At 37.8% G+C, this 22764-nt stretch overlaps 1 protein-coding gene across 4 annotated transcripts in view; it reads right to left on the bottom strand.

Moving 5' to 3' along the window:
* Positions 1–14075, bottom strand: part of ANKRD17 (ankyrin repeat domain 17) — a 150750-nt gene extending 136675 nt beyond the window's left edge. The window contains exons 1-2 of one of the 4 annotated variants that reach the window (XM_090266774.1): positions 14038–14075; positions 13153–13798 (exon numbers count right to left, since the gene is read on the bottom strand). In XM_090266774.1, the coding sequence (XP_090122900.1) occupies positions 13153–13608 (456 nt within the window). In that variant the 5' untranslated portion in view covers positions 13609–13798; positions 14038–14075. Of the gene's footprint in view, positions 1–13152 lie in introns of all 4 variants that reach the window. The other 3 variants (XM_090266776.1, XM_090266777.1, XM_090266775.1) reach the window with 3 other exon arrangements.
* Between the last annotated feature and the right edge of the window lie 8689 nt (positions 14076–22764).

Raw genomic sequence — 22764 nt, 5'->3', positions numbered from 1 at the left:
AAGTTATACTTTGGAGGTCTTATGTCCAATACCCTTTCCCTTCCCACTTCCCAACCTCACATGTTGGCAACAGAAAAACTCTTTCTTTGGGAAACCATTCCATGAAGACCAAGTAGAGATGACCTCTCCTAGTCCACCTCTTAACCAAATATAAAATGAAATGGATTGGCTTCATAAAAGAAGCCACAGGAGTAAGCCTATAGGAGCTGAGCAGAGCTGAGGAAAAAAGGGCATTGTGGCCGTCACTCATTCACACATAGGATCACCAGGAGTCAGAACCAACTTAACAACACATAACACACAGGCCTGAACAAAGCATCTTCTTCCTTACTGACAGCGTGGCTGGTTCAGGAATGGGCACTAGGCCAAGGCAGGCCAACAAGTCTGTTGCAGAAATGTGGAGTAATTTTTTCTGGTATCATTAGCCATAAGAACAGTGTAATCCTAGAATTATATAAGACATTATCCCTCCATATGCACACTTTCCTTCTTTCGTTAAAATATTTCTCAAGCTACATCTCAGTATAAGGGCCACATAAGCAAAACAAGGTCTTAGCTATGGACATATAACTAAGCTTTGGTCCATTAATAACAGGAAGTAATGCTTACAATTTCTTGGTCAATTCCTTAAAAGGAAGTTATCTGTGCCCACCTTTCTGTTTCTTATTTCTCATGGGCTGTGTATTAGTTTGCTAGGACCGCCCTACAAAATACCACAGACTAAGTGGCTTAAACAACAGAAATTTGTTTTCATGGTTCTTGAGGGTCCAAGATCAAGAAGGCATCAGGTTTGGTTTCTTCTGGGACTCTCTTTTTGGCTTGTAGATCGCCACCTTCTCAATATGTTCTTCATATGGCCTCATCTCTGTGAGCACACAACCCTGGTGTCAAAATTTCCTCTTATAAGGACACCAGTCAGATTGGATTATGGCCCACCCACTTCACCTGATTTAACCGTAACTACCTTTTAAAGGCTCTACCTCAACATACAGTCACATTCTGACACTCTGGGGTTTGGCTCTTCAACATGAATTTTGAGGGAACACAGTTCAAATATTCTGAAAAATAGATGTGGTGCTGGTGAGCCAGATTAGACCTTGTAGATGAAGTTAACACCCTAAGGCAAAGCTGACCAACAAAACTTTGGGTGATGATGAAAATGTTCTACACCAGCACTGTCCAATATGGTAGTCACCAGCCACACATGACTAATTAAAATTTAATAAAATTAAAAATCCAGACCCTCAGCTGTACTGGCCACATAACAACACAAGTTAAGGGGTGGTGTAACAAAACAGTAGAAACTGAAGATTTACATGTGACCTGAGGACTGTACCACCAGAGTATCACATAATCTATCTTGCTTGAACCACATGTGTTTTAAAGTCTGTCTGTTCACTATACCTTAACTAACAGAATAAATTAGAAGTGGAGTGCTACTATAACACATTCTCTAAACTCTGATAAGACTTAGAGAACAGACAGCAAAGAAACATAACTCCGGATAGAAAGTTAACAATATACAACAGCAAAACATTTAGTAAAACTCTTGCCTGGAAGGCATATCACATGACTATCAAATGTGTAGTTCTAAGTAAATCAATTAGGAAAGCTCAGAACACTGGTGTGTGTTAGCTGTTTAAAGAACAACCAGAAAGACCAACTCAACTAAAAATAAGGTGGTCTGCAAGAAGAAACAGACATAAGAACTATGCCACTCAGTAGCAAACTCTAACCAATTAAGAGTCCAGTAATTTGAGACCTCACAGGTTGGGAAAGGCAGCTGCTTCTCTGTACCAAATACATGGATACTTTGTGACCTCCATGGTTCTCTGCCAGATAGTAACAAATTTCATCAGGTTAATAGTGTTGCTTTCCCACCCTTGATGGTTTTCTGTGTGTCAACTTGGTTAGGCTAATCTAAAAGGAGAGGAGGGCAGCAGCCATTTTGTAAATACCATCTCTCAGTTATTCAAAAACAAATCCAGGTGTTGTGGGGAGATTTTGCAGATGTATTTAAAATCCCTAATCAGTTGACTTTACTAGTGTAGGGTGATCATCCTTACTGAGCTTGACCTAGTCCAACTCTTAAAGAGAATGGGTTTTTCCTGGCAAATAAGACTTCAAACAGCAGCTAAGTCTACAACTACTCTCCCTTCCTGAATCCTCCTTTCCGGACTGTCTATGAAGAACAGCATATGGCCATTGGGTTTCAACCTGCCTGAGATTGTCCCGCTTTACAAACTGGTCTTGCTTAGTCAGCCCCCTTAGTACATACCTAACTTTCTATCTTATTATAAATCTCCTGCTTATTCTGTGTTAAACCCTACCTGAAAAACCATCCAAGCCTATTATTTCACATGCCCTCAAGATAGGGAGGTAGCACGCACACGCGCGCACACACACACACACACACACACACACAGAGACAGAGAGACAGAGAGAGAGGGAGAGAAGAAACAGGCCTAACACAGAGACTAGTAAAAGAGAGAATGAGTAGATTTTCAAAAATTATAACATAAAAGAGATCTTGCTATAGTTATTCTCACATGGTACTGACAATAGAAATCTATGAAGCATTTTTAAGAGTATTACCACCAAACTATATTAATGGCCTATACAAACCTATGACTGAACTTTAACCCTGCAACTCCTAATCTATACCAACTGGTAGGGAGCTACAAAAGTTGTGCAATTCTTAGCAATGTCATATTCTCAAGTGCCTATTACTTCAGATATGGCAAAAGAAGATAACAAACAAGGAAGAATTACCTAAGAACAAAGCCAAGGGCACACATAATTGTCAAAAGGGCAATTCCCCCATAGAGCTAAATCAGAGTTTAACCAAGGAATTTACATAGTTGCCAGAGCAAAGTATTCTCCTGTCCAGAAGAATTTCAGTTATTAATATAGACCAATGACTGCTGTCTACTTTCTATTCATCCCTTCTCCAAAGCAGCTTTTATTATCCTCTACCTATTCACAACTGTACAGTGGGTTGGGTAAAAGAGGGACAGATACATTGTTTACTATTTTACAGACTACTGCACTGAATTAGGAGGCAAAACATTATGTGGATATTCCTCATTTTGAGCTCTGTGAGTACTGGATAGGACTTTGGATTGATTCTCTTGAGAGGGAAGAGGATTGTGCTGGAAGAAAAGATGGTACAAATGTTGGGTGGCCAGAGAGTCAGCCTGGTACTCAAAAAGAAAGGATTAAACTGGAGAATTACGCTTGAAAGTCACTAGCAAATGAGTATATAAAGACACTAGACTAGATAAAATCATCTAAAAAGTGAGTCCAGATAACAAGATGGAAAAGGGCCCAGAACTCAGCAATGAGGCAAAATAATCAAAGGATATAGAGTGAGGGAAGCAGGAGGAAGAAAGAACAAAAAGCAACTAGTAAAGAAACAGGAGAGGGTGGTATTATAAAAGCAAAGAGGGTAGACCTTTTTTTAAAAGGCAAGAATGGATCCACAAGGTCAAATGCTACTGAAGAGAGTAAATAAGAAATGAACACAACAATTAAATCACTACATTCAAAAAGAAATCAATATATCTTTGAAAAATATTTCTAAATGCTTTTTTTAAAAAAACTGGGGTGAGGGTCTCCAGAAGTCATCAAAGAATAATTCATTTTCCTATACAAAAATAAACATTTTCCTACATCATGAAAATACTGTAAAGAGATAGAGAATACATGTAACAACACTGTAAAGAATTAGTACCCATAAATATAAATAGCACCAACAAATCAGTAACAAAATGACAACTCTAACAATAAAGGATAAAACAGTAAATTTTCAAAAGAAATCGAAATAAAAGATAAACAGAAAAATTTACTCAACATCACAAGTAATCAGAAAAATGAAAACAGATAAAACACTGTCGTTAAAAGATTTTATAAACTAATAAGAGTGGCCATGTCTAACAGCATTCTTATACACTGTTGATGGAAGTAAAACTTGGGAGTGTTCATCAGATTTAACATAGGCATAATAACCTCTGGTCCAGTAATTCCATTTCCAGGAATCCATCTCAAAGAAATATTTTTAATACTCAAAAATACTGTAAAAGAATGGTCATTTCAGCACTGTATGTGCAATAGCAGTGTATTCAAAAAACCTAAATGTCTACCAACATAAAAATCAAGTGAATTATGCACATTCATAATCAATGAGAACAATGAGGCAAATCCTAATGTACTCTCAGGCACACACACACACACACTCTCTTCCACCAAGAAAGCCAGCCTAACATTTGATACTCACCAACCTGTTACCAGCATTTACATTGACAAAGAGTGGGACAAAACCTTTATGTATTAGAAGACTCATTTTTAGAAGTATGAATGCATTCATTAATTTTCATAGTTAAATCAATGTATAATCATTATCTGGACTCATCTCTTCAACTGATACATTTTAAGAATGCTCATCAATGAAAATTTTAGCAGACAAAATTTCTAGTGACAGTTCTGCTCTGTGTGATAATCTGATTAAACATACCAAGGAAAAAGAATGAAAGGACAATTTCAAATAATAATGATTAATTCTGGACAGTAGGATTATTAGGTCATTTTTGCATGCTTTGGATCTTTTTGATTTTGTCAATTTTCCTAATTATGTAGGTATATGTTTCTATACATATGTACATTTAATTAATAATATTTAACAGAAACACTTCATTTAAAATCAAATTTAAAAGCTATTTAACACTGCGCCCTACCACTGCCCTACACCTCAATTTCTCATATTTTAACACATACCTACTGTAGCAACAACAAGTATATTAATATATAGCTACCTTTTTTCTTACTACAAAATCTTCAGGATAAAAATTAGAATGGATAATCCTTTGGTGTAATTTATGGTCAAGGACTCTCTAGAACATATCACATACAGACCTCGACTTACAAAAAAACAAAAAGATATCAAAAATTATCAAGCATTTCAAAAGACACTCTTAAAAGATACAGAGCACACCCTTCCAGTATTCAAAAACAAAACAATCCCTAAAAAGAGACCAAATTCTAAACACAGTTACACTGAAAACATACACTCCCAAATAAAGTAGCTACACAGGATTAAAATCATCTTCATAGTTTAAAATTATTATTATTTTATCTCAACAAGATTTAAATTGTATAAAGCTAGAAATACTGTCTCAGTTTCTTCAAAACCCTCATAATCCCTAAGCAACTTTGCTGGATGTCAATAATGCTTCTTAAATAAATTTAGTTAGAAAGGTATACTAGTAGTGACATATCTTCTAAAAATCATAAAAAACAATTCCATCACTGTTCTAGTTTTGATATACATTAAGTTTAAAAGCTTTACTAAAGACAGTATGTATAAAATCACTGAACTCAACACATACAGCTATGATTTTAAATGTATTAACTTTTTCAAATTCACTGAGAGGGAAATGACTGAAATTATTATATACTGAAAACAGCCACAGATAGGAAATAGTATTTATGTCTGTCAAGTAAAGAATTAACTCTTACATTGCATCTGTCACTAGCAAAAGCTATACAGTCAGAGGCTCTGCAACAGAACTATTATTGTTATTAACTTGTAATAAGAAGGAAACATGGCACAGAAAAGACAGATAATAATGGTGTCAAAGACTGAACTGGAAATAGACCTGACAAACAGGAAGACTTCCTTTTCTTCTCAGGTTTCATGTTTAGGGTGATAGGAGAGAAAAAGGAAAATAGAACTCCATGCTATTTATTCCAAATTCAAAACTGATGAAACCAATTTTTCCAAAGACTCAAATATTTTTCCAAGATTCTTTAATTAAAAGACAATCCATGAGGAAAAACTCAGATCAATAATTAATTTTACAATAGGTTTTTAAAAATTATTTTTATTACTTTTCTAGGGGGATTTTTTTTTTGAGGGGGTGGGATGATAAACAAAATAGAAGATTAAATGAGACCAAATGACAGCCTAGGAAAGGGACATGCCCTGCTAGAGATGCATAGCTATAGACTAGTTTCATAAATTTGTCATGTCTACACTGTACTTTCAAATAATCTCAAGAAATGAGAAATGAGGACTTCACTTATTTTCAAAACTGAAATATCAGTATCTTAATACACCTCACCTTTTTCTCTACGTTATGATTCAGTCTGAGTAATTGGTTAATTTGAACATTAATTACCAAGCAATAAGAATATAATTAAGTATTATATGCAGTCCTCCTTATTCATGGTTTCCATCCCTAAACCCCCAATCACTTTTAAACTACTTCTCTCTAAAACTTCCCTAGTTTTAGTGCTCATTTTCATGGTACAGCAGGCAGAAATATATATATATATATATATATATATATATATATATATATATATAAAACCAATTTTGAATAGCTGTATTATAGCATTATTTAAATAAGGATTATGATTTTGTCTATCTCCAATACCTTAATCTTATTTATTATAATGATTAACTTTTTTTCCAGATCATTTACCCAAAAGAGAACATTTTTTATCCATGACTCAAAAAACCTATTTAAAGTTTTCCATCTATTCCCAACAGTCTTGCTGTTTATTCCCATCACCACAATTCAGTATGATCTATCTGCACGCTTGGAGAGAGACTGCATCATACATATCAAACTTGTTTTATTAAGAAACTAAGTTAATATTGGCTACAAAATGAATTCCTTAAGTACTGTGATTTTTAAATTTTTTCCACCCGACCCTCTTTTATCTCTAGTCTCATTCAAAAGTAAATTTAAAATGTCACTCTCTAGCATGAGTTCTGCAGGATGACAGAAAGCAACTTCAGTTTTGCTTTCAATAATCAGGTCTATATTAATTTTAAGTTTCACAGCATTCTTGTTGAAAATAAAATTCAATGTGCTGCTTTTAAAAATTAAAATCCCAAAATATAAATCAGATAAGTGATAACTATACTGCTCCACAATTCCACTTCCGCTCATGACTGGATAAGACAGTTTCTTTAAAAATAAAATAAAATAACAAGTTAAGCACCATAAGTCAGAAAGGGTATTTTGCTTCTGGATTGCAAGTGGATAAGCATAACTCTACCAGACAGGAAAGGTTCCAGGGACCAGAAGTGCATTCATATTTATCCATTACCTGAATTCCCTAACATACTTGCTTTTTCCAGAAGGTGAATGATTAAAGAAGTTAGATTTGGCATAGTTTACCAAGAATACTGGTGCCCCCTATTGGCCCTAATAGCAGGCACTACTTTATACACCGTTGTGAAGTAAAAACACCTTTTCATATATGGTCAAGTAGGGAAAAATTATAAGGAAGTTCACTATATGCACATCCCCTAACCCAGTAAATTATTTTTATAAAAATGTAGGATACTGTTATAAATGCAAATACACTGCCTCAAGAACACCACACCCCCCAATCCAAAAAAGAAAAAAAAAAAAAAATCAACCTCCTAGTCAACTGGATGCCAGTAGAAGCAGTCTAATGAACAGTCTAGTGAATTTCTAGGAGCCACAATGTGCTGCTTTGATGATTATTCAACAATGAAAAATTTTACAATACTCCAATTAGATTGGTGAGGTTTAACGATGACTGGGTTAAATTGAATAGCGTCCAATAAAAACATCGGACAGAGGTCCACCATAGAGCTACAACCAAGTTTGGATACCTTAAGAAGTGAGGTACCACATATTTCCAGAGCAGTGGCTGAAGAAGTAATATTTATGTATCACTTTTACTTCAGAGATCTGACTTCATGAAAATCTAGCAGAAGAAGTTAAGACTTAAGGAATACACATAGTACAGGCAGTAGGAGATATAAAGATGTGTAAGACAAAGTTTCTGTCTTCAGATCTAATAGTCCATAGCAGACTAGATGAAAACTGCTTCATCAATTAAGACAAAATATAACAATTTAAGAGAAGAGAGGGTAAGTATAGGGCCAGTTTACCAGGAAGAACAGCTAAATCTTGGACTCCCCTACTTCACTACACAAATAGGCCTTCTTTGTTACCACAGTATCAGAAAGTTTCCCAATTACAAACTATCCATTTACACAAATGCCAGCCTGATTCCCCACTACCATTGCAGTGATAAAGTTTCAAAATAACATGATGGGAGAGAGGGGGGAGGTAGTCACAGACCTCTTTTGCACACATACAACGGAGGTAGAGAGGGAAAAAAAATTATAAGCACTTTCAACAAATCTTGTGTTTAATTTCAGGGTATTCATCGCCTATCAAGACCACAAGTTAGCAACTGCTATTTAAAATGGAATTTTTTTTAGTGTAATGAAGGAAGATAATCTTAAAAGTAAAGATCTTGAGAGTCAGGGAGAAGCAACAGACTTCCTCTAAAAAGGGTAATTTTCACTATCAAGTTTCATTTTGTTAACAACTGTTAATTCTAGGTTGTGGGTATATATATCTGGACTTTGCTGTATTTCTTTATTTCTTTCTTTAATTTTTTTTTAGTAAGTTTTTCAGAACAAGAAAAGGAAAGAAAAACTCGGGACAGTCAACTTGTCTTCAATGGTGGCCTTATTGCCAAAAAGTATATTACTCTATACTATCCAAAGTTATCTTAAAATTATCTGAAATGCCAACATCAAAAACGTTACTTTACACTCAACATCATACGGCATAACAAAGCATGTGAATGAGTGAATGAATGAGCAAGTCTGAATCAAACCGATACAGGTTAAGCCCCACTCTACCACGAATCGGCGGCTAGCTCTGCCACACCAGTGAAGTTACCTAAAACCCTTCTAAACTAGTATCTTTGCCTCTAAAATAAATATCCCCTTTAATATTTCTTTACTTCTGAAACTATTCAGAATATATATGTAACCATTTAATGCCACTCTTATACCTCCCCAAATCTATATTTAATCACTGTACATTTTCAAATCAGTGTGTGTTAAGACAGCTTTGCTCACCATTGTCTACCCAGTACAGCAAAAATGCTTGGCATGTAGTAGGAACTCCAACCGTTTACTAAATAATGAAACAAATACAATGGCATCTATTTCATATAGGGTTATGGTAAAATAAGAATACAGGAAAATTGTATTAATTCATTTAAATCTCATAGCAATGTTATAAGGTAGGAAGTATTATTATCACAATTTATATACAAGAAAAGTGAGGTGGAGAGAGGTTGAGTAACTTGCCCAAGACCAAGGGGATGGATCAAAGATTTGAATACAAGCTCCAGGTCATGCTCAACCATTAAGTTATAAGTTAGACTTGACACATGATAGGCACTGAATAAATAATTGTTTTTATTATATTAAAAAAAAAAACATATCTAGATGGCTTAAGGTACTTAACGAGACATCCAATAATCAATGTCTATTAGTTTAAATGGCTTTCCCTCAAATACCTATGGAGGATCATCATCACTAAGAGAAGTAATTAAGTAACTGAAAGATGTTGAAATTCAAACTTCAACTATTCAGCAGCCCTGTATCCAAGAAAGAAGGAACACTGTTCTTTCTCTTGATTTCCTAAATGAATTCATGGAAATTTTTTTTTTTCTTTAATCAAGAACTAAGCAGAATAGAAGACCAAATAATTAGGACACAATTATTGCTTCAAAGAGTCTAACATCTAGTTTACAAATACTGTTTCATCAATTAAGATATGAAATTGGAAACAAGTAAGCTTCTCTGGGCTATTTGGAATTCTACCATTACAACAGAGGAACTTGGATGGCATTTTTCCATTAAAACACAAAGAAAAAAAGAATTTGGAAGTGAACTTGTGGAAACACAAGCTACTTCTGAAATAGATTTCTCTCTCATTTTCAGCCCTAATTCTTTCATGTCAAGAAACAGATTCTCCCAAATCCTTTCGAAATTAAGTCAGTATTAATTTATTTACTGGCTCTCTTTATCTAAAATTTGTTTGCTAGGTTTGTCCCTTAAATTTAAAGCCTTAAGTTACCTATAAAAATATATGGAAATTCTGATCAACTTCTGCTACAATTACATTTTATGCACACAAAAATGCTACTTCTGTACATGAGTCCTACTTTTAAGAGCAAGTTTTTCCCTTTGAATTCTGCTTTAGCAAACACTGATGCAATTAAGTTACATTTAAAAACATTCAGTAGAATGCAATATTACAATCTGAAATTAAGTATAAACACTTGCAATTTCAACAAGTTTTTTTTCTTTGTAACACTTGATTTAGTAATTTAATTTAGTCCACTAATTTGAAAAGAAGTGTATCACAGCACTTTCTATTTTCCATATTGGTCAGTTATCCACTGAAAAGACAAGGTAATTACACATTTTTCCTTTTTTCATCTAAGGTTTTTTCTCAAATGACGGGGAAGCTCTTGGTTTTGTACTTTGTTCCCAGGTATATACAAAGTTACACAAATTATCTAAAACATGATTATTCTATTCTGAAATACTGAACAGAAAATCCAATCTCAATAACCTGTTCTAACATTTAATAAGAGTTAGATTTTTGTTCTTCAACATTCAAATAAAGCTCTTATTTAAATCACATCTCCTTTCTTTTCAACTTTTCCTCTTTCAGTAGAATAGCAAATATCCAGCTAGTGTTTCTTCATAGCAAATGTATATATTGTTAAACTATCCTCCATCTCTTCAGGTTAATACCCAAAACCCATAACCTGTCATATTCCTCTTTAACCTTGTGATTTTTAATGGAAATAAAATCCCAAGGATCACGTTATGCACATTTTTCATTGTATAGCCAATAAGTGAATTAGAAAAAGGAGTTAAATATGAGTGTTAGCCACATGATTTCCTAACACTAGAAATTTAAACTTCTGCTGACAATGTCAATAAAATGGTAATGAAGTGAAAAACACTGCAGAAGTGTTTACTTTAGCTTATAATATACAGCGACCATGAGGTCTCTTTTATTTTTTATTTTGGTGTAAGATGCAACCAGTTGTTGACATATTGTGCTCCTTTCTTTCTTCTCATCCCTCATCATGTACCCGTATAGATTTATTTTTAAGGGTTGTACTTTCTTACACTTACATCTTTTGACTCATCGTCAAAACAAATGACAAACCTACTGTTTACACCACCGTGCAGAAGACAAAATAAATTAAAAACGAAACTTACTTGATCCAAGTCAACATATACCATTCCTGTTTTTCAGGAAAAGTCAACACAAAATTATCACACCTATAAACTTAAACACTATTCTACTGATTTAAGAAATAATTAAAAGTCCTGCTTATCAGGTCAAATCTAAAGGACAAAACTACCTAGGTATGTGAAGTTTATAGCATAATATTCCAGTAAGTAATGCACTCAACTTGACATTGAGTTCCTAAGCCAGAGCTTGATATTTTGTTGGAGAATTTAAAATCCTAATGCTGGTATTTTCCCCATAACTGCATGATCGTGTTACCATGCAATTCGCTACCTATTTTTTGAAAGAGGTCAGGAAGGGAATATAAGGAAATAAAACTGTCATAAGAAGCATACTGGTCTGAACCATTAGAAAACTTTGATTTCTATTTTTGCTACTACCCACCACAACCAGTTTCTTCTAAGCCTTGTTTTCCTCATCTTTAAAACAAAAGGGTTGGACTAGATTTCTCTAAAATGTTCTCATCTCTGTGAAGAACCCATGCAATCGAATAATTCTACCCACTGCAATAGATTGTATTAGCAATAGGACCTCATCACATCCCTCTTTTCAATGTTTCAAGTGCAGCTGGAGCCTAACTATTCTGACACATTCAACTAGGTCAATACAAGTATTAATCCATCAGTACAAGCGCATCCACAGAATTCAATAGGTTAGTGGAAGAGCAGGGAGGGTCCATCTTTTCAGTATACATACTTGAACTGTTACATCTCTACTTATATAACACCCTACAGTCTGAGGTAAAAGAGAATCGGGTGCTCTACTAATATGCAAGTCTCAAACTCTTGAAAAAGTATTTCTCTATTTGAACAGAAACCAAGATCCAATAAATGCAATTTTCAAAAACCAGCCGTGCACCAAGTTCATCTCTGTGTTTGTGGGAGAGAATAAATGGCAAGTGGCACTTCTACATAATTCAGTTGTTCTCTCATAACTAAACTTATAATCAGCCTGTAAAGCTGTTTTACTTCGCTGCCTTAAGCTACTTCTTTATCCACATCAAAATGTTCTAGCTTCCATGTCAGAGTAGCCAAGAATTACCAAAAAAGCTGATAACTAGTAAGGCTAACCCTTCAGTTTGTTGTCAGCAAGGTATGTTTCACTAAGCCCTTGGGTTATCGGCCTTCCGTGAAGAACGAGGTCCTGCAACGCCGCCTGTCTGTGGAGCCAGGAAAAATTATAAACAGTTATGAAACCAGATCACTAGGACAAACCAAGAGGCCTTCCTATTCCAACTCACCACAACCAAGGCTGGCTCCAAGCAGACACTTCAGCTGCCCCGTGTCATCCGGAAAACAACAGAACCTAACAATTCTCCCTCACTACGGAAGCGTTTGAAGATACATGCGAATGTACATGTAAGGATTAAATGTATTTTTCATCCACTGCATTTTACATAAATGTATCCGGCCATAAGATCAGTTCACGCAAAATCCTTGAAAGATGGAGGAAGTGAAGGTTACTTCGGCAGCCACATTATGAAAAAAAAAAAAAAAAAATCTGCAGCAGAACACTATGGAAAAGTACAGCTTCTCACGTGTCTCTCACATACACACTCGGCTCTAAATCCACTACAACTTAACCTCCCCCCAAACTGCTCCCCGACCCTCACAAGTGCGGGAAATTGACAAACTTGCAGTCGTTCCCCAAGAGACTCCTCCACCCATCATTATCTTACTCCTATCGCTTTGGTGCCGACCCCACCCCAGAAATAAAAGGACCCCACCGGCCCCTGGCCGACCCGACCAGGTGTTGCAAGAAGTCTAACCAATTCCCTCCACCCCCGGGCTACGTCCTACCCACCAACTCCGTGGACTCTGTGGCCCTCCCACCCCCACGTGTCACTACCCTCCCCCACAGCCCCACACCTCACGAATTAGGCCGGGGAAATAAAGAGGGCAGGGGACGCCTAGTACCTAGGATAAATCAACCCACGGGAATCTGACCCACCGCCAGTGCCCTCCCACCTCTGGCCCCTACCCTCCACAGTCCCTTCCTCCCTCCTTCCTTTAAAGCAGGCCCTTGCCTCAGAAACCTCCTCTTCCTCGTCGTCGTCGTCCTCTTCTTCCTCGCTGTTGTTACTGCTGGTGCCGCCGCCGCCGCCGCCACCGCCGCCGCCTCCAGCGCCGCCGCTGTTGTCGCTGTCGCTGCTGCTTTCGCTGCTGCTAGGGGGTCGGCAAGTCCGGTTTCGCTTGGCCTTGTGGTGCTGGTGTTGCTGCTGCTGCTGCTGCTGCTGCTGCTGCTGCAGCTGTAGCTGCTGTGGCTTCTTCTTCAGGAGCAGGTCACAGACTCGCACCATCCCACGAGGAGAGGAGACCGAGGGAATCCCGCTGCCGCCGCCGACCTCCGCCGCCGCCGCCGCCGCCGGCGCCGAGGGGGGGCCCGCCGCCGCCGTCGCCGCCGCCGCCGGGGGGCTCCCTTCTCTCTCAGTCGCCGACGCCGCCGCCGCCGCCACCGCCACCGGAACCGTCGCCTTCTCCATCTCCAGGGAAAAAGGGAGGGCGCGGACGGGGGAGGGGCGTGGGGGGGCTACCTCCACCTCGACTTCTGCCGCACCGGGGCCGACACAGTGCTCGGTGCCGCCTCCGCCTCCACCGCCTCGGTCACCTCTACAGCCGCCGCCGCCGCTCTGCCAGCTCTCACCTCGTCTCGCGATACTAAGGGCGGGGAGCCTGGCGATGGGAGGGAGGAAGGGGGGAGCGTAAGGGAGCAAGGCGGGGGGGTGAGACGTACAGGAAGACCCGGGTGTCGGAAGACTCAGCGGAGGGGAAGAGTACGAAGAAGCGAGGGAAGTGTGCCTACGGCGACCTCCAATGGGGGAACAGCGGGGACAGAGGAAGGCTGCGGTCACTGCCGTAGCGCCCGCGAGTGCCCCGATTTCTTCTCTTTCCTCGCTATTTCCCCAACTCACAGCCCTTCAGCCGTCCCTTCTTCCTTCCCTGCTTTAGACTAGAACGCAGCCGCAGGCGGAAGTGCACGTGACGCAATCAGATGTCGCCAGAACCGTGGCGCGGGAGTGGACGAAAGTGAGGTTTCAAGGGCCAGTGCCCGACGCCCGCGGGCGGGCAGTTCTCCGGTGCGTGGGACCGGCCGCGGAGGAGCGGCTGCGTGCCGAGTGGGAAGCCAGTGCGGAAGCGCGGCCCGGAAGCCTTGCCAGCGGGAGTCCGGGACCGCCAGGTCCGGGAGGTGGGGCTTTATTTTGAACTGTTGTACACATTTTCATCCCTGGCCTTTTTGCTCGCTGTCAAATCGTGAGTTAGGGGTTTGGAGCTCAAGAGATGGCCTAGTGTGAGGGAAAGAGCCCCCTTTGCCTAGTTAAGTCTTGGGTCATAGACTTCCTGAACCTGAGTTTACGCTTCTGTAAAGATGGAATCCTGATCATTACAACGGTAAATTTCCAAAGTGGAAAAGAAAACAGGATCTGTGCCATACTTGGCAGGCAAGTCACTGAAAGACTCCGGTATAGTTCTCCCACCCCTCACCGACTTAACTTTTATCTGTGAAGTGTGTATTATAAACAATCAACCTTGGGGTTTCGAGTTTATTGTTGGTGTCTGTAGAACCTCTGAGACTTTCGAAATAACAGCCTAGCTTATTAAACTCAAAATTATCACTTTCTGATCCAATTAAAGCACAGTGGCATAAGGAAAATGAATCAAACGTCAAAAACAGATGCACTGGCACAAGATAAGAAGTATGTTTCCGCTGACATAGTTGCCATCTCAAACTGCCAATTTAGCTGTGTGTTCCCGAATTTTTTTTAGCATTTTTTTTTTTCTTTTTAGCATTGGCATACTGGATGAAATGTGGGCAGTTGCCAGTACTCTACAGAGTACTATAGCAGAATTGGCAATGGCTGAATCAATCCATTCAAACAAATATTAATCATGTGCCTACTGTGTGCATAGTTTAAGAAATCAAAGTCTCTGCTTCCAGTGTAATAAGTGTTACAGTAATCCACACAGAAAGTACTAATCTTCTGCGTGTTTCTTTCCCACAGTGGTTACTGAGTTCCTGTGCAGAACAGTAGGCTACATTGTATTTTACCACTACAGATTTAAGTTCTGTAACTTCAGCTGGATTTCTCCCTCCTACTTTGTGTATCCTTTAGCACCTTTGTCTCCCTTCCCACTGGAATACTTTTTGCAGTCTTTAAATTCCGGCCACATTTCATTATATGACTTCATACTTTACAAGAAAATTAATGGTGTTAGGCACAAATTCCTACAATTTTCCAAATACTAGAAAATTAGGTACTGTACTTCTTTGCTTTTCTCCAGTATCAGAAGAATGAAACATTCCCCACTCTTATAAAAGAGGTATTATTCATCTGTACCTCTTCCAAATATTATCTTTTCTGTCTTTAATCTTCCACATTTCTAGTTCCACTCTATTTCCTTCACAATCAAGATTTAAAGAGTATTCTATGTTCAATGTCTTTGTTAACTGAATTTCATTCATTAACCCTCTGCCGTCTAAATTCTGTATTTATTACACTACCAAAAATACTCTCTTTAAAGTAATCCCATTGTTTAGAAGAAAATGAATTATTGCTCTTTTATATAGTTAGTGAAATTATCTTGGTGGGACTCATAGGATAAGGTCAGACCTATTCAAATGAAGTGATTTCCTGTTATTTTTATCTAGCATTTTTTTTCTTTTAGAAACTTGTGGCAGAAACTTAACCAGCCAGTCATTCATGAGAATTATTTCTTCTTCCTGGACATACAGCTAGGCTAAATTTCCCAATTTCCCTTGCAGTTAGTTGTGGCCATGTGGTTAGCTTTAGTCAGTGAAATATGAATGAACATACTATGCTCATTTCCAGGCTTGATGGGGTCCTCCCATTTTCCCATCATCATTCCCTACCAACTTGAAGCTAGAGAGTATGGTAACCCTGAAAACTGTTAGGGATGCCAGAGCTAGAAGAGAGAAGGAGCATTGAGTGGCTAAATCACTACTTAGAAGACAGCTACCTCCAAATTAGAAAACACTTCATTTTGGACTTCTTATAGAAGAAAAAAAATGAGATTTGAGAATTTATATGTTACAGGAACTAGAATGACTATAATTAATCCATAAATTGATATCAGAATTGGGGTACTGCTAAGACATAATCTAAAATATGTTGTATTGGCTTAGTGATGATACAGCAGATGTTAAAGAAACTGATATCAGAGGCTAGAAGGAGAGTCATGCTCTGTAGTGGCAAAATAATTGGTAAAACTGTTACCTGCAATAATTGAAAAGCATATCACCCATCTATTAAGACTGTAGTCCAGAGGAAAATAGTTAAAAAAAATAAAAGTAATAGTATATTTTGATTTTACATTTTACTTTTAGAAAGATTTTACTAAAGAAATGAGCTCTGAAAATAATTGCAGAAATTAAAATGAATGGAGACATTTGAAAAGATTAGAAGAGATGACTTTTTCTAGACCTTGAATAATTTAAAAAATAAATAAATAAATAAAAGAAGTAAAAAGGCCTTGAGTGCAGTTGCTTTAAGATTTAGTTCTGAAACAAAGATCCAAGACCATTATTTTTGCTGTGATAATATTTTACAGATACTGACATGGGGGCAAGAAAGCAAAGAATTAATTCAGATTTGACAATTATGTAAGAAAGAGCTTTGGGAGTAGTCACTACAAGCAAATATATATAAGACTAAATTTTTGAAGGAATTTTATTACTAATCAAATTATAAACCTGGTTCAAATATTGTTCAGATGTTAAAACAAGCAACTTGCATAAGTAGAAAATGGGGCTTAAATGCTTTACAGCTCCCCAATACCTACACAGGATGCGGCCATGGAGAATGACAAAGGACATTTCAGAGACTTGTATCAGGTCCATACAGAAACAGAGGACAAGGGAGTTCTTCCCAAAGACTAGACTGAGGTCTCATCAAAACGTCTTCCACTCTTAAGGGAGGTAGATCACAGAATGCCTATGCATCATTTCCTTATTGCTATACATGTGTATTGCTTTGTGTCACATTTTTCTCTTCTAAATATGAACATATTGTAGTTACCTGTCTCCCATCTTTATATACATTGTTTTCCTGGGACATGGGGTGATAGGAGAGAGAACGTATCTTTTTAGTTCATAGGTTGCATCTAAGATTAAGTAAGCATTATCTTAAAATCTAGATTTTAAGCCTGACTTAGTGACTGGGTAGAATTGTATGTTGTTTCCATTGGGGTAGGATGTATTCTATGTGTATGAAGAGAGGTAAAATAAATATTTGGTGATCATAATAGTGGACTCTTGCAGACACTAAGATTCTTTTTCTGGGCACACAGATTATATTTTCCAGCCTCCCTTGCAATTAGGCTAACTGGTTTGATGTGCCAATTAGGGTCTAATTAACTAGGAATATGAGTAGAAGTGGTGTGCTGCTATTGCAGCTCTAGTCCATAAAAATATCACATGAAGTCCTCCAAGATCTCCTCATTCCCTATCAACTTGAGGAAAGATGAACACTTCTATTGGAAGACATGTACTGAAAATGAGGAAACTCAGTGAGGAAGGACCCTGGTTTCCTGAATTGTCACTTGGAGGATAGCTGCCTGCCTATTAGTAATACTTGTGCTAGAGTTCATATACATTCTTTTGTGTTTAGTCACTGCGATGAGAATTTATTCTAATAGAGACCTACCCTTCTTTCCCCAGGTGCAACCATCCATTACCTGGTCCTAACTCCTGCAGCACAGGGTTGTGGTCCCACGAATCAGGCCAGCCAAAGCACCCTATTCCTCAAGTATAATATGATCAGTTCAGGAATGGGCAGGTTAATTAACAAAATGAAGCCAATCAGAGACAAGAGACAGCCTCATCATTTGAGTTAGCACTGTTGAGAAAAGGGACTTCACTCTGGAATTGAGCAAACATTTTAACACATTGCGTTCAGATGGCAAGAATTCTCGTCATTTGATCGCGTAATTTTAAACAAATAAGGTTATTTAGACATACAGTAGTAATTTTTCATTTACTTTTTTTTATTAATCAAGGATAGTAGTAGCATAATTGTTAATTTCGTGAAGTCATTTCATTAATATTAGGCATATAACCATATTTAAATCTTAAAAACCTGCTGGAACAGAGGATTAAAAGGCATTTAAATACCCCAGTACAAAACGTGTTAACTATGGCTTTGGCCAGCATGCTGAGGGAACCTGCCTGAGAATGAAATCGTTAGAAGAAAATGGAGGCAGTGTCAATGGTATTGTAGGAGAAGGAAAAAGCCCATGAATTGAGACACATATTTCCTGACTCTTCCCTCAGGATTGAAACCCTAAAGAGTAAGAGTTAGATACAGTCAGGAAGACTTTGGAATTCAAAAACAGGGAGCTTATGGCTTGTGCCCAGAGCCCACCTGGAAATTTGCCTAATGTAGGCAACTACAATCAGGTAGAAATGGCAGCATAATATGTTTAAGCGGAAAGGACCAGACAGCATTGATAACCACTCCTGTGTCTTGGCTACAGTGGACTGAAAAGAAAATACAGAATTCTTAAGAAGGAACGTAAATTTGGTTCACAGGAAGAGCCTAACTGCTTTCCAGGGGTTTGCTGCAGTACAGGGTAATGGGAACTCATGGCACAGACTGGTATGAGTCCATGGGTTGGATAGAGGATCCTATTGAGAGGACACTAACATCCATAAGTTCTGATGTAAGGCTAGAGGGAAAAGTCATACTTTGAGAATAAATTGCAAGTTGTAGCAACGGTGGACCCTTCAGCAACAAATTCAGGTAGCATGCAGACCAGACGCCCCTCTTCCAATGTCATGGCAGTGAAGAACTTATCTTTAGCAACCAGATAAAAACTTAGAGAGATGAAAAGAGTCTAATAATACCTTAAACTTTAAATTCCCTGAACTTGAAACCAAATTTGATGTGAAATTGGAAGGGAGTAAGAAATCTCAAAATAGCAAGGTTTGGATTTTTATTCCTGACAAGTACATAAAATTGTACCAGTGTCAACAGAGGAGCCACCCTGAAGTGTAGAGGTGATGAGCCTAGGTGGGTGCACAGTAATAAGAATTCCTTAACCCTGGCTAGGATTTTGGCAAAACTTACTATGTTGTAGCAAGCAAGGAACCTGTTGGAATTTTCGACCTTAGACAATGCCATATATCAAGATTGAAGTGTTAGGGAATTTGGTAGAAAAAGTCAGGATTTTGGAGTGTGTCCATTAGTGAGTTCCTACAAGAAAGAGATACACTTCAAGCTAGCTAACTAAATGCAAAAGAAAGAATGTGTTTCTGCCATCCCCTTTCTGCCTGTACTCAGTAAGCCATGTGTCTGAGAATCAAATAAGCCTGCAGTTTGTCGGTTGGAAAACCCATATTCTCTCCTGAACTAAATAGTGCAAGCAAAGGTAGGGAGTTAGAAACACAATAAAAGACATTACTCGAACCCTGGATAAAAGAGACTAAGTCTGATCACATCATGCGCCTCTTGCTGTGTATATCCTGTCTGACAAAGGTTGTCAAATTAGTCCTACCATGAGAAGCCATTCACTGAGATGGAACTTAGGGTCAAAGGAACAGAGAAAAATCCTAGCTGTGTTTCTTCTAAACTCATTCTTCAGCTATAATTTTGGCTACAAAGATCAAAATAGAAATACTTAGTTTAGTTGGCCTGAAGGTATACATTGTATTCCAACCTGAAACCCTTTACAAAGGGATAGAAAGCATTGAAATACCATCTCTGTTTTTGTTTCTAAACCACAGTTACTGAAAAGCAAAGTAAGTGACCAGCAGGCAGCTAAGATTGCAAGAGAATTGTGTTGACAGAAACACGAAGCCTTGCAAACAAAGGCCTATGATTGCTTAATTCCAGTGTTCTTTACATGTGGGCAGGAGGTAAGGGAGTGCCTTCCAGAGAGCAAACTCAAGACCACTATATTAAATGACCAAAGACCTCATCTAATAGGTAATTGGGGTGTTCTTCCTCTTGTTAAGTATATGCCACTATTTTAAATTATGTTTATTATGCTGTACCATGAAGTGCTGCACCCAGACCTGACCAAAAGGAATGCACATTATCCAGAACTCTTGGTTTTCAAGCAAGATGCAGTAATTGGATGAGAGCTGGGCATGTCTACCACTGGGGAGGAGAGTTGTCTATGGGATAATTACATTGTCTTGGACTCAGGCATTTTAAAAATTATGTGTACTAACAGAAGCACAAATATAGATGCTGGATAACCAAAGAGTAGAATGAAGTACACAGCATGTTGTTACTTTTCGTATGTCCATCCTTTCAGGAAATGCCTTTCACCTACCTGACTGATAAAGTTGTCAATATGTGACTTTTTTTTCCCTGCCATAGTGATAGGCATATGAGCCAAGCCAGTCTTTCCAGAGTCATTTATGAAAATTTTCCTGAGGCTAGATCTGTTGACTATGTCTTTGACACAACACGGAGCAAGCCTTTCTTACCATGCAGCAAGAACGGAAGGAAGCAGATATGATCAGTAGAGAGTAGAGACCAGATTATATCATTTGAAAGCCGGGATCAAAGAGTCACCCATTGTTCTTCATTAATTAATTGGCCACTGAGTTCTGCCTTTTCTCCCACCCATCCCAGCCACCTTCATTGAAGCCGTTTTAAGGTAAATTTTATTAATTTTCAAATAAAATAGCCATGAGTGTGGTATGGTTTCCCTGGGTGGCAGAGTCCCATTCTCAGAGAATCTTACAGAACGAGGATTGGGGCAGTAGTTACAGCTGCCCCACCAACACCACCACGAAGACATTCTTTCATTGCCTTCCTTACAGAAACTAACTTTATAAAAGAAGATAGCGATTTGTGATTACTTCCTAACTATCAAAGTCATTAACCCCTTCAGCCCTTACTTTACCTGACTCTTGTGGAATTTAACAATTGTGCATTTTATAAGGAGAGCCCAATAAACTAATTCCCCTCTTCTTGCCTAAGTTCTGAACAATTTGGGAAATAAAACAAAGTGTAGAAATGGGAGCTAAAATATCACTTTATTACTAATAAAACTAAGTTGGTTGATGTTGCTTAGTGTGAAAACCAAATAGGCCTGCCACCTGATTCCTAGAATTAGGCAGATTTCTACCTCCAATTTCTAGCAACGCTTGACAAAGACAACATGGAGGATCAAATGAGAATTCAATGTCGAGACAATCTTGTTCTTGGAGGCTGGAGGACAAAGCTAAATCAGATATTATTCACAAATTCCCTAATATAAGTCACTCAGTTGCCCCAAGTGCAGAGAGAGACCTAGAACTAGTTGAAGTCCTTTTGTAGAAAGCAGACATCAGAAACAAGCAAGATCCTTTCTCTGTTAGCATCATGGACCAAATCTTACTTGAAACCTACCTTTAATTTCTGTAATAATCTCTTTGTTGCTTTATCTCTCTAATCATTCCTACTTAGTTTTCTTTGTAGGCTTTTTTAATACTTTGTCTGGCTCTTAACTATTAAGAGTTCCCCATGATTCAGGCCATTGCCCTGTTTCTATTTTGTATATTCTCCCTAAGGAATCTCATTTAGGGTCACAATTTCAATTGCCATGTTTAAGGGTAATGAATTTATAACCCATGTATCCAACCCACATAGATCAAAGATCACCAATGGAAATACTATTTTTAAGCTAACGTTTTCTTAACCTTTCTATTCACGCTAAAAAATTCCAAGATTATCAAATCCTTTCTATGTCTTACATTGAATTACATTCTTTGTTCTCACAGCCATTGCTTTAATTTGGCTTCTTCCATCTTTCACCCGTATTTTGCAATACTATTAATCTCTGATGATCCTACTGTACTCCGTTTTGTTCCATATTGCCACATAACTTCTCTACCTTGTAAAAACAAGCAAAAACAATACATGTTTATTGTAGAACATTAAGAAAATACAGGAAAAAACTCAGAGGAATATATAATTCCATCAGCTAGAGACAGCCACTGATGACATTTCAATACAGACATTTTCAGTTTTTCTATGTATTTTAAATAAAATAAGAATGCTGCTGCTGCTGCTTTTAATGTGGTTTTTTAAAAAATGTGAGCATATTCTCATGGCATTAAATGTCTTCTATAATATCATTTGTATTGGACATGTAATGAATATATTAATTTATTTAAGACAAGCAGTACAATCTGGCAGCCTATAACTAAAACTGGTATATGGACATGGCTATATTTTATCATCATAGCATTTCAAAGTTGTTTGAATTTTGAATGCTTTTACAAAAGATCAACTCTCTTCAATTCCCCATGGTTTCCACAATTCCACAAATTCATATTTTCTTATCCCTCGTTTTTGTCACCTGTTTTTATTTTATTGTTGTTACATGTTTTGTTGTTGTTTGTTTGCTTTTGTTTTGGAGTAAGGAAGTTACATTTGAGTTGAAAAGGGTCAAGTAAGAAATAGTTAAGCAGAGGGCCAGGGGAATGACAATCTAACACGAATACTAATTAACTATTGGCCACTTTAGTAGAACGCAGTTGCTACATAATTCATAATCAATTAAATATTGTTGGGTAACAATTTTACACTTTATTTTAAATTTAATTTTGTTCAAAAATTTGTCTCTCTTAAATTTCATGTAGCTTAAAATTAAAATCAGCATTGCTTTTCTGTTTGTACTCTCAG

The sequence above is a fragment of the Furipterus horrens genome, unplaced genomic scaffold, assembly GCF_987537825.1.
Source record: "Furipterus horrens unplaced genomic scaffold, mFurHor1.1.pri manual_scaffold_2, whole genome shotgun sequence".
Classification (NCBI taxonomy): Eukaryota; Metazoa; Chordata; class Mammalia; order Chiroptera; family Furipteridae; genus Furipterus; species Furipterus horrens.
Note: the sequence above shows the minus strand (reverse complement) of the source record. Positions and strands in the feature narration are given on the sequence as shown.